This window comes from Symphalangus syndactylus, chromosome 12 (assembly GCF_028878055.3).
Source record: "Symphalangus syndactylus isolate Jambi chromosome 12, NHGRI_mSymSyn1-v2.1_pri, whole genome shotgun sequence".
In the NCBI taxonomy this organism is placed as follows: domain Eukaryota; kingdom Metazoa; phylum Chordata; class Mammalia; order Primates; family Hylobatidae; genus Symphalangus; species Symphalangus syndactylus.
Window position 1 is genome coordinate 47,717,865 of NC_072441.2, and position 17,060 is coordinate 47,734,924.

The window sequence follows — 17,060 nt, forward strand, 5'->3', positions numbered from 1 at the left end:
TAAAGGCTTGGGGGTGGGGCTGCTGAGGCCCCAGGAGCTGAGGGTGGGGGTAGGAGGGAAGCCAGGAGAATGTAGGAGGCTCCCGGGAAGAAGGTGTTTTAAAGATGATTGAGAGACCACAGAGCTTGCTTCGAGGGAGAGGGAAGGGGGCTCCATGCCTGCTCTTTTACCATTAATCCTCCCTGCTGAGAATGCAGTACCACCGGTTTGCCATGAAAGAAAACCTCTGGGTGGATCAACCAGCGGCATACCTTCCCAGGTGGCTGCGCAGAAGCACGCACCAGCACCAGCCCCGCCACCCCCACCCGCTCGCTTTCAAAGGTGGGCTCTTCTGCAACGTTGGCCTGAGGAGTCCGTGCTCACAGTGGGCAGCGCCCCGGTGGATCTCGACAGCCTGAAACAGCCTGTGTTCCTGACAGTGCCCTTCAGGCCCTGGCCTGGGATTTCCTCAAAGACCGTGTCCCTTACTTGGGGATGGACCCCTGTTCCCTCTCACAGCCTCTAAGGCCAGGGATCTTGCAGAGCCCCCATTCCCAGAGGGCCGTGGCCAGCCTGTCCTGAGCCCTTGTCCCCAGATTTGCTCTGTTAGGGACTTCTCACAGCCCGAAGCCTGCAGAAGGAACCGTCTGCATACCAATTCAAAATCAGTCCTGCTCTGGGGTTAAGTAGTGATTTTGGTTCTCATATCCACATTGTAAAAGCCACGGAGAAACTGTGGTTTGAAATTACTTCCTTCACACTTCCTCCCAGCAGGACTCAATCTGATGATCAGACACGTAAGTGAAATGTCTGCCTCATCATCAAACCCACTGGATGCATGAGGTATGTCATCCCGCCAGGAGCTGGACAGCCCACGTCTGCATCTGTTTGTTTAAATTAGGAAAAAAACAGCTTCTGGTTGGTGCATAGGGGAAGGGGGGTTTCTTACTATTAAAATGGTAAGTGTACTCACACCATATAAGGTTCTTCAAACTTGGGCTCACTAAAATAAACTTTTCTACCCAGGGCAGCAAAGAATGGAGTGTTTGTAATGCGGTTTGTAGAAGTGACTACATAAAGTCTATGCTTTACTAGTTTGAAACAATGAGAACGTAATTGAGAATCTTGATGCACCGATCTGGTCATACGCCTGTCCTTTCTCATTCGGGTGGGGAGAGAAGGCTTCAGAAGGTGGCCGTGTGGGAGGAGGATCAGATTCTCCTCGGAGAAGTTTCCCCTGTTGACTCTCCTGTGCTCCTGAATCCGCTACTTCCCTCCACCGGGCCCCACACGCGCTGTGGTCATTTTCTGCTCACTCATCTCTCACCTTCTGCCCTGCGAGCCCTCTGAGGGCTGGCATTTGCCTAACTCATCTCTCCACCCCCAGAGACTAGCCCAGTGCCTGGCTCCCAGGAGGCACCGAAAGTCAGCTGAATGTTGAAGGAGCTGCACGCACGCACGGGAAGGTGCCTCCGGGGCTGATTTCAACCATTCTCCCACATTTCTTGTTTGGAACCTGCAGCAGAAGCTGTTCTATCGATACAGCCTCTCCCATTTCCCTGGTAGACCCCTTGGTGACCCCTTCCTCATCCCTGTCAACCTCTAAGGTCATCCTTAGAGTCAACCCCCTAATCGTAGGAGCATACATCTCCCAGAAGCCCCTAACTCTACCGGATTTTCCTTGCAGCACCCATCACAGCCAGAAGTCACACAGCGGAGTCTCAGCCCCTAACAGCTGAGCCCCGTTTCCTGGGCAATCTCCCCCAGAGCAGCCTTTTCTCAGAGGGCACGCTCCACACACAAAGCTGCAGATTTCGGGGGGCTTTACTTCCTCACGACCACTCATTTCCTCTGCTCCAGCGAGTGGGATCCAGTGGCCATGTCCAGTCCCTCTAGCCATCCACAGAGGAGCCCACTACACACGTGACAGCACACAACACCCACTCACGCTTTGTAAAGGCACACTGGTGTTGTTACTCTTGGATTGTCTCTTGTTCTTCTGCGAGGAGAGACACAGGAGAGGGAGCCCCTTCATCCTTCCTCTTCACTCTTCCTGACTCCAGGTGGCTCCCTCCCTGGTGCCCAGCTCCTGCCATCTTCCTTCACAACCATGGTGTCCATGTGGTGCCAACATCCTCACCTCCCATTTCCTCCTTCCCCTCACCATGCACCTGCACCTTTGCTCCCTTCACCATGGCCACATCTGGGGGCCAGTCATCACCCACCCTGCCTTCGAAATCCTGAATTCACATATTTCACTTTCTGACCACAGCCATTAACCCTTTCATCTTGTTCATTTTCTCAATCACTTAAACAGGGTCATGGCACCCACTGAGACTTCTGTTCCCTTGCCTCTTCATTTCCCCCAGTCCATTTCAGTACTCATCTGCCTTCTCATCCTTCCTCATGCAGCCTGGACTTGATGCATGTAGTCCAGTCCCTGCTTTCAGCCCCCTGCCTGTTGACCTTCTGTGGTGCCTCCCTACACACCCCTAGCCCTGCATCACCCACTCTCCACTTGCTTTGCCTCAGGGCCTGGGTGCTAAATATTACTGGGAGAAATAGTACAATTATGCATATTTATGTCATGATAACACATGATCTCTGACCTCACTGGCTCCTTAATGATAGTTGGCCTTGCTTCATGTTCCTGGTTAGCTCTTGTTCTAGAATTCTGTGAGAGTTGCTCCATATCTTTACGAAACTCTGTAAACTCCTCTCCCCCCCCAGCCCTTGACCTAGCCTCATACTTCCCATAGTGCCATCTGTCTTAGCATTCTTTCTGTCTCTAGACTTAACGTGGACGAGACCTTTCCTGCCTTCCTTCCCAGCTTCCTACCTTCCAGGCTTCTGTGGAGGAAGAGGCATCTTCACCAAGGTGATGCTCAAGCCGCCTCTAGACCCCATCCCTTCCTGCCTCCGCTAGTATATTTCTCACCAAATCTCCCTGTTCTTTTCTATATCTTCAGTCTCTCCATAGATGAGGCAAGTGATGCTTGAGAGCACTGCAGTCTCGCTTACCTGCAATTCTCTCCGGGTGAGTCCGGAGGGTGTCCATGAATTGGGACAAGATGCGTAGCTCTGTCCAAATACGGCCAAGGTGCTGGCTCTCTGGTGCATTCATGAGGAGTTCTTGAAAATCTCTATATACCCTTGCCAAGCTGTAAGGACAAAGCCTCATTAATAAGGAAATAGCTGTTATTTTTATAATAGTAATAATATCTCATGCTATATATATATATATTTTTGATCTCGCTCTGTCGCCCAGGCTGGAGTGCAGTGGCGCGATCTCAGCTCACTGCAAGCTCTGCCCCTCAGGTTCACGCTATTCTCCTGCCTCAGCCTCCCGAGTAGCTGGGACTACAGGCGCCCGCCACCACGTCCGGCTAATTTTTTGTATTTTTAGTAGAGACAGGGCTTCATTGTGTTAGCCAGAATGGTCTTGATCTCCTGACCTCGCGATCCACCCGCCTCGGCCTCCCAAAGTGCTGGGATTACAGGCATGAGCCATCGCGCTCAGCCATCTCATGCTATTTTTAAAGATACTATGTGACTGACCAAGCTACTACATTGAGTATCCTTACAATACTGCCAAGGCAGAAGAAAGAGATAATTTTACTTCCTTGTACATATAGGCTAACTGACAGGGATGGTGAACGATCTGTTCAGTCTCCCAGTTTTGGCAGGGCCTGGTCGCCTCTAGTCCCATGCTCTGTGTGTCTCTTGCCCAGAGAAGCTTTAAACAGGGTGACACTGGTGGATATCACTGGAGGTTTTATCCAGTTTTTACCCGATTCTCTGAGATCTGTCCTTCCACCCATTCACGCAGGTAGGCTCTGAGAGCCATGCTTCATCCACATGGACCTCCCTGCACACACACACAGGCACGCACGCACATGCAGGCCTCTGCCAAGGCTGATGGGAGAGGGAGAATAAAGCTGGGTCAACCCAATTTGTTCCCAGGAATTTGGATGGTGTTTAGAGATGAGCTTCTGATTGCCCAGGCCGAGGTGCTGTGAATTGCACGAACAATGGCAACCCAGGCATTGAGGAGCAGGGGAGACTGGTCCATGGAGAGAGGTGAATGGAGTAACACAGAGGCCAGGCCTCGTAGGCCCCGATGGAAGAGAGTTGAGGAAGCAGCTCCTGACAGCTCTCCAGGTCTTGGCATGCCCCTCCTGAGCCCTGCCTTGCTGCCCTTGGCTCTGTGAGAATGTCTAGTATCCAAATCATAGATTTCCTTCTGGGGTTTCAGATTGCTTGAATGGGTTTCCGTGTCTTGCAAGCAAAATAACCTTGAATAAGCCAATATTTCACTCATAATGTGTGTGCGAAACATGAAACCCAACTTTCCGGGTTCAAATGCCAAGTACAGCTAGAGTCTGGATCCCCCTTCTCCAACTCCCACCCCTCAGTTTTCCCCAATAACATCTATAGACACTGCCAGCGCCGTTCCCACCAAAGCTCCATGCAGCCTCCACTGAGCTGTCTCCAGGCCTCCCTGATCCCACCATGTGACCCCACATGATCTCTCTGGATGGGCAGGTGTTTCTTAAGCTGAAAGTGCAGTTGTAAACTAAAACTGCAAGGCAGTGCTTGCAGCAATATGAGCCCTGCTAAATGCCACTTCCTTGACTTTGCTAGGAAGACAGATGTTTCCTCTTCTATTATCCTGTAATCCGGGGGGTCAGCAAACATAAAAATTACAGGCTTACAGATCATACAGTCTCTGTCACAACTACTCAACTCTGCCATTGTAGGGCACATGCAGCCATAGTTTGTTCACAGAGGGGAAGGCCACCTCTAATCATTAGGTTGACCTATCAAACTTTTTTTCTTTTTAGTCTAAAACCAGGCTTCTCCTGGAAGAATCATACTGAGCTCCTCCAAGGAAAAAACTAAAGTAACCAGGTATCTCAGTTTTCACCTAGCCTGGTGTTTATACAGGTAGGGTAAAGCCAGCTCCCCAACAGGCCCTTGTTGGTGGCCTTCAGGTATAGGCTGCACAAGGTGCTGCTTAAGGTCAGCACAGCGGGTGAGGGATGGCCCTGTCCACACCCTAGGCCTCTGTCTCTAGGACATGTTCCCATGATGTTCTCCCAATGCTCTGAAAGGGAATTCCGAAGGCAGACCCTCTTCCTGTGGGATTCGACTTGAATTTTGATCCTAGACCTGAGGCTACTAACCTGGCATCTACAATTCCCTGAAATCAGATGTACAGTGTAATGTTTGGTATGTGGCCATTTTTCTTGGGAGAGGGGTCATTGGTTTTCATCAGCTTTTCAGAATAGCCTGCAGGCCCACAGTGAAGAGCCACTGCACCCGAGCCATATTCCAAGATCTCACCACTCCAGGGGGCCAATGGCAATTACAACAGAGGATTTGGAAATTGTATTTTTCTCCCAAGAAGTAAACTTCACTTTGTAAACCTGACTTCATTTACCTTCTCAATGCTCCCTGACATTTTTCCTAGCTCTTAGATGTCCAAGAAAGCTTTTAAAGGAAGAGAGATCTGTCCAGGTTGATCAGGGTGAGGGAACTGAGTTTTTCTCCTACAATGATTCACTCCACCCAAGCAGGTCAATGACCAGAAGGCAGTGGACACATCTCTGCAGCGGGCTGCCATCAGACTCCAGATCACATTCTGGGGATATAAGGACCAAGAAATTTTGTGCATGTGGCCTTAGGTTGGAGATTTCTCCCCAGGTGCCCTGACAGTTAACAGAATGTTCCAGAGAGGAAACATGCTCAGCTCCTAAGAGGTTAGGGGCTCAGCAAGCCACAAGAACACTCTTTCAGTGCTCCATGCTCCATGCACGCACGTGTGCATTTCAGCACGTGAAGGGGTGTGCAACTTCCTCCCCCGCATGGTAGGGATCTCAACACTTACATGGAGTTGTTATAGTTTGACACAATTCCAGGAGATTCTCCTGGGGTGGGGCTTTGAAAACAGGGATTGTTCACATTGCAGAAGATCCCCTGGAGCCACGGCAGCATTCCTGCTGAGGGCATCGCCTTGTTGGGAAAATGGCCTTTAAAATAGAAAACGAGAACAAGACGGGATTAGTCATGGAGACCAAGCAGGATGCAGACCTAGGAGTTGGCCTTTTTGGGAAGGGGCCCGGGCCCCTCTGATGTCCTCCTTCATTCTCAGCATTTAAGAAGCAGGAGCATCTCATGTGTGCCAGTCCCTGTGCTGAGTGCTAGAGACATGGCCTCTTCTCTCAAGCTCCCAGTGTAGTGGGGAGACAGACGGATGTTGTAATAGGCATGGGTGGAACTGTGAAGGGGAAGCAAGGGGGGACACATCATTTTGTGCCGAGAGGGGCATAGGAGTGTTAGTTCAAGAAGCCTCCACGCAGTTGCTGCTGCTGCTTGAGCAGAGGCTCGTCTATTCCTTCAGCCATGGTGAACTAAGCACCTACCCCCAAGCATGCAGTAGGGCTGCAGGATATGGGCTCCTCGGGGAGAGGTAAAGAAGGAAGAGTCTGATGGACAGGAGGCTGATTCAGAACTGGGGCCTGAAACTCATGAACGAGAGGGTGAAGATCAAGAACAGAGGACTGGGCAGCTTTGCATAACGCTTGAGGCTTCCACATTAGCTGCACAGAGGGCCAGAAACCAGGTGAAGGCTTTCCCACAGGGGCAGAGTGTAACAGAGGCTCTCACTAGGTTCCTTTCAGGTCTGCAGACAGCTCAGGGGTCCAAGAAACAAAATTTGTCTTCAGTACAATTGTATAGCATCTCTTGTCCTCATTTTTCTCTGGCACCATGTATAACATATCCTCTATGTAGATTTCTGAAATATTTTAGAGAACTCATCTACAAATCTGTTCTCTTTAAAACGAGAGAGTTTAGGTATAAAAAACAAAAACTAGCAAAAACAAAGCAAACAAAAATAAGTGCACAGACCCTTAGTAACTACACACAAGTATTTGCTTAGAATGTGTAGGATTAAAACATGAAAATTTGGGCTGGACAAGGCGGCCCATGCCTGTAATCCCAGCGCTTTAGAACGCTGAGGTGGAAAGATCACTTGAGGCCAGGAGTTCAAGACGAGCCCGGGCAATGTAGTGACTCTGTCTCTACAAAAAAACAAAAAAATTAGCTGGGAGCAGTGGCTCATGCCTATAATCCCAGCACTTTGGAAGCCGAGGCAGGAGGATCACTTGAGCCCAAGAGATAGAAGCTGCAGTGTGCCATGGTCCCAACACCGTACTCCAGCCTAGGCAACAGAATGAGACCCTGTCTCTAAACATTTTTTTAAAATTATAATTTGTGTAACATTGATAAATCTGTTACATGCATCATAGACATGAAATGATGATAAACAGATCTGATCCCCACACCCCCACCCTAAGATCTTTCTAGACAAAAGGCCCAGACCAATGTCTCTTCAGGGCTTGCCCAAGCTACCCTGCTATGCTTACATTCATGTTGGCTGTAGAGCGGGTTGGCATTCCTTAACCAGATCAAGACCAGAAATAAAGATAAAGGCCACACGAGTTCCACCACAAAGCGAATCTGGAAAAACAAAACAAAAAGAGAAAGTTCAGTGGTGCTAAGAGATTATAGAAAACGTAACCAGAGCAGACACACCCCTCCTCAGAGCCCACGTGTGCAGTAGGACTTTGGTTGTGGTATATTTGCCTGAACAGTTTCCTTCTTTTACCACTTCCCCACCATACACCCTCTACCTTGTTTTATTATATCAACCAGATTTTGTGTCCATCTGGGTTCCACTCTGCTTCTATTTTAGAAAACTGCATTAGCATGAGACTTTCATAAAGGATCATAAGATCCTCTGCTTCAGTGCATTTTAGCTGTCACTAGGCACATGAATGCAGATTTAGGTTCAGTATGGCCCCACCAGAACTTGCATTTCTAACAAGCTCCCCGGTAATGCTGATCTAACAGGTAGTAAAGATTTCTCTGTAACCACTCACCCTGTGGATACGGAAAGAGGCTCAGAGGAGGCAGGTGACCTGTGCAGTGTCACATCAGCAGTGGCAGCATCAGAACCAAAATCCAGCCTCCTGTTTCTGGGGCCAGTGTCCTTTCTGGCCCTCCCCATTACCTTGCCCTTGCAAATGTGGTCATTTAATGAATGAATGAATGAATGAGCAAAAAAATGACTGTGATCCATAGCAAAGCCAACAAAATTCTGGCCTACCAACATGTTTCCTTCAAGTTTCTATTGCTTAAAGAAACAAAGCAGGGCACACTGCCATGGGTTTTTACATTGGAAGAGGCCGCTGATGTCAACATATGGTTGAAAGTTGGTATTTAAATTTTGGTTCCATTTGAAGCTTAAGGACTCTTGACTCCAAAAGCAGATCCAGTGGCTGTGGCAGTCCACACCCTGTGGCATTGCACACAGGGGTGGGGGTTGCAGATGTGGAATTATGGAGATGAAGAGGGAGAGGGACACATGAATTGGAGAGTAGAATAGTTCTATGCAACCCTTACTCCAGGGACCTTAGGAAGGAAACACATAAGATCTGAAGGAGATCTGAAGCAGCTGGCCGGGGGAATAGCAAGTTTAATAGATCAGCTAGGGGCTATTCACATGGTCTTTCATGTAACCCTTTGTTGTTTTCCTCTCAGAGAAATGTAAATAGGCTCTCAGCAAAATAAAAGACACCGTAGCAGAGGCTCAATAAATGCTCCTTTCCTGCTAGTAAGAACAAACCATGTTCTACTTTTTAAAAAACAGCCTACTGGCAACCAGATTATAAGAAACTAAAAAATAAATTGATGGGGGAAAATGATCGTACATTGAAGAAAGAAAAAGCAAAAACTATTTAGGGGCAGGTGGTGATTATGTAGCTGTAACTTCTTACAAGATGTTTTACTCAAAATATGCATAGGGAAGATGTGTTGGAGGAAGCACGCACACACGCACACAATATGGGAAGAAAAGAATAGACCCTCCGTGAGGCACTTTTTTTTCTTTTTGAGAAGGAGTCTCACTCTGTCGCCCAGGCTGGAGTGCAGTGGCACGATCTCGGCTCACTGCAAGCTCCACCTCCCAGGTTCACGCCATTCTCCTGCCTCAGCCTCCTGAGTAGCTGGGACTACAGGTGCCCACCACCATGCCCGGCTAATTTTTTTGTATTTTTAGTAGAGACGGGGTTTCACCGTGTTAGCCAGGATGGTCTCGATCTCCTGACCTGGTGATCCGCCCGCCTCAGCCTCCCAAAGTGCTGGGATTACAGGACTTCCCCTTCTTAACACACACCGCACTTCAGGGTCATCACTCCTCCAAGTAAGTGAAGTCCTCAAGGGCAATAAGCTTCCTGAGGACAGGAACCTCATCTGTCCTTGTCACTACTGTGATTCTAGCACCCCACATGGGGCAGAACTCATAATAGGTGCCCAATAAATACCCATGGAATGAGTGAGCATTTGTCAAGACTGGTCTAGGAGGCTTCTCCAGAAAAGCCTTTGGTGACATGGGGCTCAGGTCACCAACAGTCTGTAGATTTAAGAAACAGCCTCCCCCAGGGTCATGTACATTTGTGTCTTGTCTTCCATTCTGGATCATTCCATCAGTGGGTAAGGCTGGGGAACAAGTTCGGCAAGATAGCAACGTTGAGTGATAGAAGCAATTGATGAAACCTGGAAGTTGTTCCCAGTGTCTTCACCAAAGAAATGAGACACCCAGTTCAAATCCAACACATTTGACTCCTTTAGACAACTGCTTGCAATATTGGCTTTCTACCAAGTAGATCGGCTGTCTTCCACGTGGCAACATCTATCTGGGAGTGGTTTGGTATGTTAAACACTGATGCTGATTTGGGAGTTAGTGGGAAGATCTGGGTTAACAATCACTTTGGGGCTTGCTTAACCTCAGTCTCAGTTTTCTCCTCTCTGAAATGGGACTGCTCATTTTTCCTACAGTGTACACTTAGGGTTAAGAGAAGGTTACTCTGAGGTCAAGTTACTGGGATTCCTATCCAGCCTGTTCCATCTTAGCTATGTGACCTTGGGCAACCCACTCAACTCTTCCATGCCACACGGTCTCATCTGTGAAATGGATGTGATACCAGGACCTACCTCCCAGAGCAGTTGTGAGGGTGAAATGAGACAACTGTGTTAAACACGAAAGCACGATATGGCATGAGGTAACACTCAATAAACACGAGCCATTTGTTATTGCCTTACAGGGTTGTCGCAAGATCACAGGGATGTTGCAAAGGCAGAAGAGTAAGGAGATGGAATTAAGATCATCTGCAACCTTGTAGGCCTGCCCTCCACTTACGTTCATCTCCCTCCTTTTTGGATTCAGAACTGCCCAGTTGCTGGCTTGGAACCATGGTGCTTCCTAAGAGACCAGCCACACACCATCCCCTGCTCCATATATAAAGAGGGAGGGCTGTGCACCAGGGAGGGGACCAGCCAGCTTGGCCTGCCTGTCCCAGGGGTAAAATTTCCAAACCAAGCTAGTGCATTGTCATCCTCCCTTGCAAGGCTTGATCCACCTCCTGGCATCCACCCACTCCCTCACTCACTCATTCTTGTGTTTTTGAAGAATTTGGTCTCCACAAGGCACTGTGACTTAAAGGCCTCCTCTCAGGAATAGGGGAGGGATCAGCAGCTCCTTTCTTCCTTCCTTCTTTGTCTGGCCCTAGGACTGTTCCTACCTCACCTGTGCCCTCTTCTCATCCTTGAATTAGGCTGCTGTTTTCTGCCTATAGTCCCCGCCCCTCAAATCATCACCCCTGTTGATTAGGTCAGCACTTCTCATGTGGCTGCACGCTGAAAACATGCCGGGGTCTCAGGTCATGCCCCAGATCAACTACATCAGAATCTTGGGGCACGGGACATCAGGGTTCTTCTTTTCAACACTTCTCAGGTAGTTCCAACGTGCAGCCAAGGCTGAGAACCGCTGCTCTAGGTAATGGTTGGTTGGTAATCTTTGAAAAATATTTGTTGAGAGGTCACTGTTGTTTTAACTCTGTGAGAGTGTGTTTGTTTGTTTTTGGCGGGGGTTGGGGGCGGGTGCTGCATTTCACATGTCACTCCCTGGCCAAAGACCACCAGCCATTCTTTTCCTAGCCTGACAGGTCTGGTTTTCACAATAGCCTCTTCTGCCGGCTTCCAAAATCATGCTCAGCACCCCCGCCCCAGAGCGGCATCCCTGTCCTTGACGCTTAACTGCACACAGGCATACCCCAGGGAGAAATTCCACAGTATAATTAAAAACATGTTTTCTCAGCAGCTCAGACTCCCCCTACCCTGCCCTTTACACATGTCTGTAACTTTAATTAAGCCCAGCCAAGGCTCAGAAGGGCTGGTGGAAAATTCTTTTTTCCCAAACTGGTATTTCCTTCTTTCTTTTTCTTTTCTTTTCTTTTCCCCTTCCCTCCCTCCTTTCTTCCTTCCTTCCTTTTTCTTTCTCTTTCTTTCTTTTCTTCTTTCCTTTCTCTCTCTCTCTTCCTCTCACCTCCCCTCCTCTCTTTACCATTCAATCGACATGGGGAGGAGGGGTTTCTGGCAAGGGCACATGAGCTTGTTGTTTTAGAACTGAGCCTGTTAAATTTTCTTCCTTCCTGCTCTGTTTTCAATTTAACAGAAGGCAGCTGAAGCCTAAAATGAGCCCCATGATTCTTCCTTCTGCACCGAGAACCAGGACAGAATTCTTAGCCTGGACAAACATGACCCAGAGCCTGGGTACACTGGAGTCGGTGCCCAGCCTCTCTGTACTTGCCACATTCTCGGCCTGATGCTGGGCCCAGGACAAAGGCCACAGCTGTCCCAGGTGCTCAGAGGTGTGGTGTCCAAAAAATGATCAGCGCCCCACTTTCATGAGTCCTCAGGCCTCCCCCAGATATCCGTCCTAACCCAGAAGCTGGGATGAAGGGATGACACCAAGAGACCCACCTAGTGATCTTCATAAACCCTCCCTGATGCGGCGCCAGGTCCACAGCCAACACGGGCAGATGTATATTTGTCTTGTGCAGTGGAGACAGCTCTCGTCATTGGGAATGCACGTTATCAGGATGAACTCCTTGGGAAGTCTTCTCTCACCCTCTCCAGCCCCGGTGCCTCCTCTGAGCTCCCAGACCTCCTCCTCACCTCCCACCCGTGTTTCCTTCTACTCCACGGTCCCCACGTTGTGCTGCACAGTAATTATACGTGGTAGCCGCTCCTGCCTGGCTCTGAACTCCATGAAGGCAGTGGCTGTGTCTAGCTCACCTTGGTACAGGGCAAACACACATCCCAGTTTGCCAGGTCCAGTGCAATTGTCCCAGTGCAATTATTAATAGTGCTCCCTTTCACTTTCAAAACTGCCCTGATTGGATGATAAATTATATGGTCACTCTATCTTAGTGATATCAGTGACCAGACTATCGGATAGATCTCGATCCATGGGGGGTCAGTGTGGCGTAACGGCCATACCTGCCTGTACCGGTTCACGCAGCATGGGTGTGAATCCCAGGTCCAACCCCGCCAGTTACTAATCCTTCTCTGGAGCCTCAGTGACCTCATCAGTACCGGTGGGATCACAGAGAGGCCTCTCTTGTGGAACTGTTGGGAGAGTTCAGGGAGGTGATGCACTTAGTACAGTGCCAGACACTTAGTAACACTTGATGAATGTTAACAGAGAAGAAAAAAAGAGGGAGGAAAGCAGAGATCTGAAGATTTTCATCTTATGCCCTTAGGGATTGGGAGCTGAGGAATGAGGAAATGTGGTGTCTGGTTTTACTCTTGCTCTGCTTACAGGGGGCATGGAAGTTTGAGGGAAAACCTGGGAGCTGAATTATGGGCTGGGTGGTTGTACTTTTCTTAGAGGGACCATCTTCTTGAGGCAGAAGTTTCCAGAAGAATCAAAAGTTTAGGAAGGAGCCACAGATCCCTCTCAGAGCTACTGAATCTGTGGGGGGTGCCTCTGTCTTACCCAGACATCCTGGAAGCTCCTGGAATGTGGTAGCAGGTGGGGAGCCATTGGCAGGCATGCCAGACAGAAATCTCAATTTCCAGGCCATCAGGATGGCATCCAGTGAACGCCAGCCCAGACCAGACCCAGCCCTGGGAGGTGCCCTGGCCAAGGCCCTCAGCCTGAGTGGCTCCGTCTCCCTGGGAGCACACTGTGGAGAAGGCAGAGTCCCTGAGCAGGAGTTGCCCACCCATGCCAGGGAAAGGCCAGATTGAGAGGGAGGACACCAGAGCATTCTGAGAACAGGGTTATTCTCTGTCACAGCGGCATGAGCGCCACAGGAATGGGCTCATTTTAGGCCAGGAGCTATAGTCCTCAGTTATCATGTGACCCCCCCCTTTGAAGGTCACAAAGAGCACAGTGAGAATAAAATGAACTGAGAGTTGTAATTTCTTATGGGAAAGAGAGAAAAATGGCATATTGGATTTTCCTCCACAGTCCACAGATGCCTCACATAGGCAGGGGCTGGGAGGTCCTGTTGCCATTGTATACCCACGAACCTAGCACAGTGCCTGGAGATTATTTTTTGATAGAAGGAAAGAATGAATACATGAATAAATTTAATGGAGTTTTTTTTTTTCCAGTTTTATCAGGATTTTCATGCAAGAAGGGAAGCTCCTGGAAGAAAGGACTGAGTTTCTGATTACTCTTAATACTTGGCCCCTGGGGACAACAGATAACTTCAGCACCAGCCTTGACAGAGGAAAGTGGCCTGAGGACAGTGGTGCTTCCCAGACAAGCCAGGTCTAACTTGCCTCTTCCCCCTGCAGCCTCCCTGCGTCCTGGGCCAGCCACACACAGGTTTTGGAGCCATCCATACGCATGGCTGAAGCGTGTCCCGTGCTGCTCTCTTTTATGCTGGTTGTTAAGCTATTGTCCCTCGGCTCCACATGCACCAACCTGCCAGGGCTTTCTCCTCAGGGGTCTGGACCCGAGATCAGGCTCAGGAATCCAGCAGCAGCCTCAATGCTTGCCTTCCTCCCAAGTCCTAATGTCAGCTCCACAAACCTCTCATCTATGTTTCCAAGTCTTAATAATTCCTGTCTCTTCCCTTGGTTCTCTCAGCCCTAGGGGTGGGAGCTGTGTCCTGCAATTGCTACCTCCATGATACCTTAGAGTTTTCTTTTACCCTCTCAGGTACCAGCTCTGTACTTAGCTAACACCTTTTCATATTAAACTCTAAGGAGACCCTCACTGAGACACTCATCCATAGGCCTTCACCTGTCCCAGTTGGCCCCATCACCTACATGAACTTATTCTGAACCAAGATTTGGAACAAATACTGTTCTCTTCTTGCCTAAAGCAGGTCTCCCTCCCTTTCTTCCTGATCTCTCCAGTGGCTTGCAGCTCCCGTGGTCCTAATCTCACCCCCACCCAGCCCCCACCCCTTATCCCCTCCTTCCTCTTTCAGCTCCTTTAGTCACTAGCATTTGCATGACTCTGCAAGGCTGTAGCAAAGTGCATTCTTTCTTTACAGTTTTATATAGTTTTTTATATAGTTTTATAGTCACTCCTTATCCTTTCCCAGAAAAAATGCACAAAGCCAGTTGTCATTTACACGTACAGTCTTGGTGTTCTCTGATCTCCGGCACCTTTTGCCCGCACTTCTCATGGAATATTCCGCCTATGCTACTTTATGTTGCTCTTGGTCTCAAAACATACTTTGGGTTTTCCCAGGCAGCACAGAAGCCAGTCCAGGGTGGAATCTGTGTCGTGCTTTTAGGGCTCCAGTCTAACCCAGCCTGGTGTCTGCTCACTGAAAGAGTTCAGGAAATGTGCGTGATGGTTAACACGTATTGCATCTCACAGAATCTAGGACGCAGTCAATTGTAAGATGCACTGTTATTTTTCTGCACCACTAAGAAAGAAAAAAAAATGTGTCCAGTTAAACTGTGACTTGATCATGAGCTGCATCCCAATTTCAGAAATGTTAACGTGAAAAAACAATGTGCCTCAGAGAATCAATGAAATAAGGCCTCACTAAGCTGGGAAGCTGTTCGAGACGGTTCTTGCTTGCCTTTGGCCTGCTCTTCAGGGCTTAAAGTTCTTCCCACTGCTCAGTGTGGATGCCCTAGAGAGAGGTAGACTGGACAGGCAGGTGTAAAACAGGGGGTGGGGGAGGGGCGGGCAGGCAATGGATTGACGGGCACAGTGGGCAAAAGATTTTCATGTGGCTGAGGACAGAGAAACACATCTTCCAGGGAAGGGCACTGTCAGAGGGGCCTACAGAAAGGCCAGCCAGCTAAACACTGCTTCAGTGCTAATCGGCGACAAGCCCTCTGACTGCTCACAACCCCCTACCCTGCCCCACCATCCTACCCCACCACTCCACCCCACACTTCCAACCTGTTTATTTGCTCCACACCTCATTTTTAAACCACAGACAGTAACTGTTACCTTTTGCCTTTTCCGCAGGGTCCAGTTCTTCCAGAGCAAAAGCTGTATCTGTCTCACGAAGCCCATGCTAATGACCACACGAAGACCAGATTGGTCAGAGCTGAGGCCCCCTAGACAGCAAAGGACATAAACGCCGCTAAGAGCGCCTCTGGCTCCGGTCACTGTGTCCTTCTCCTGGTGATTAAAGGCTACTTTTCCCCTTCAAAGCATAATCCCTTTTAATTACACATAAGCCGTTTGTTGGGGAGAGGAGGCTGACACTGTGTTGGCTCCCTTTTAGGGAGAGAAAGAGCACCCTAAAGACACAAGTGGCTGGGCACCAGGGAAATTGAGGTGGGGGATGCAATGGGAAACCAAGACCCTCAGGCACTCTCCTCCATGAGAGGGGTTCCTGAGGGGGATGTCTTCAGGTATCTTTGACCTTAAGTTTGGAAGAAAATCTCTTTGCATAAATATAGGCTGGGCATTTGTCCTCGGCAAGAGCCTGCCATGAGCCGGCAGCCAGGGTTTGACTGGCCCTTTAAGTCCAATCAACTCACTTGGCAGATCTGAAGTGATCCCTCCCTCTTTTAGTCTTTTATCTTGCTCCGTAATGACTGAAGTCATTATGGTCAGCTAGTTGGGTTATCTCTGAGCTTAGCGGAGGGTAATGATGTTTATCTCTTGTGCTGAAATTGATCAACTAGTAGTGGCTGCCTGGTGCTGTGATGGAAAAGGCACTGGAACACTCCAGGCTCAGCAGGACAGAGCCGTGATTGACTTGCAATGTCTGACTGGGGTGCGGGCATGAGGAGAGGCAGCAGATGGGCCCATTACTGTCATTCCAACCCTACAATGGGGTGGTGCTGGGTTGACTCATCACCAGGTGAGGGATCTGTGATCCCAAGAGACACCCCAAACAGAAGCCTCCCTGGCACTTCGCCATGGAACTTTTTGTCTCTGCCTCCTCAAATCTCAGAATGTGTTCTCTTTGAAAGACTCTAGACCCTTGAGACCTGGATGGGGCGGAGGCAGAACCACAGAGAGGAATGGATGCTGACTTCATAGAGTTTGCAGTCTGGTTGTAAACACGGGACTTGAACTCAAATAACTCAAGGAGTGTGATGAGGGCCCACAGGCTGTGCATGGTGGGGCTTCCAAGAAGAGAGAGATGGTTTCTGCTTACGATGGCAAAAAGGCTCCTTGGAGGTGATGGCATTTAAGACAAGCTTGCAGAATTACAAAATAACATTTTATAGTAAGTTTATGATTTATAAACTGCTTTTGCATATGTTATTTCACTTTAGCCTCACTACAATTTTGTGAGGTCCATATTTGCTGTTTTACAGATGAGGAACGTGAAAGCTTAGTGAGATTAAGTACTTTGCTCAGGGTCCCACGTGACAACGGTGGGTACTTGAACAAGTGCGTCATTTAAACTCTGCAAAGACAGGGAGGAATAATTTACCTTGCCCAGGAAAACCACAGTGAAGCATGGCTGGAGTGAAAGCTATGAATGGAGGATGCTGGAAAAGGAGACAGGAACCAGACTGAAAAATTGATGACGATGATGATGATGACTGATTCAACTGAGATTTACTGAGGACCTGTGAAGTGACTGGAGTGGCCCACAACTGCAGGCCACCCCCAAGCAAGCTCTGGCAGAATCATTAAGACCTTGTTACATGCTAAAGGATATGGGTTTTATCATGCAGAAGGTGATGAAAGATTTTAATCCAGTGGCTGCCAAGAGTAGTCAGTT

At 48.9% G+C, this 17,060-nt stretch overlaps 1 protein-coding gene across 2 annotated transcripts in view; it reads right to left on the minus strand.

Moving 5' to 3' along the window:
* The window catches only part of ABCA4 (ATP binding cassette subfamily A member 4), a 135,897-nt gene extending 120,409 nt beyond the window's left edge, over window positions 1–15,488 (minus strand). For both annotated transcript variants that reach the window (XM_063625539.1, XM_063625538.1), the window contains exons 1-4: window positions 15,320–15,488; window positions 7,410–7,503; window positions 5,870–6,011; window positions 3,001–3,140 (exon numbers count right to left, since the gene is read on the minus strand). In XM_063625539.1, coding sequence (XP_063481609.1) covers window positions 3,001–3,140; window positions 5,870–6,011; window positions 7,410–7,503; window positions 15,320–15,385 — 442 coding nt within the window. In that variant the 5' untranslated portion in view covers window positions 15,386–15,488. The remainder of the gene's footprint in view (window positions 1–3,000; window positions 3,141–5,869; window positions 6,012–7,409; window positions 7,504–15,319) is intronic.
* Window positions 15,489–17,060: the final 1,572 nt, after the last annotated feature.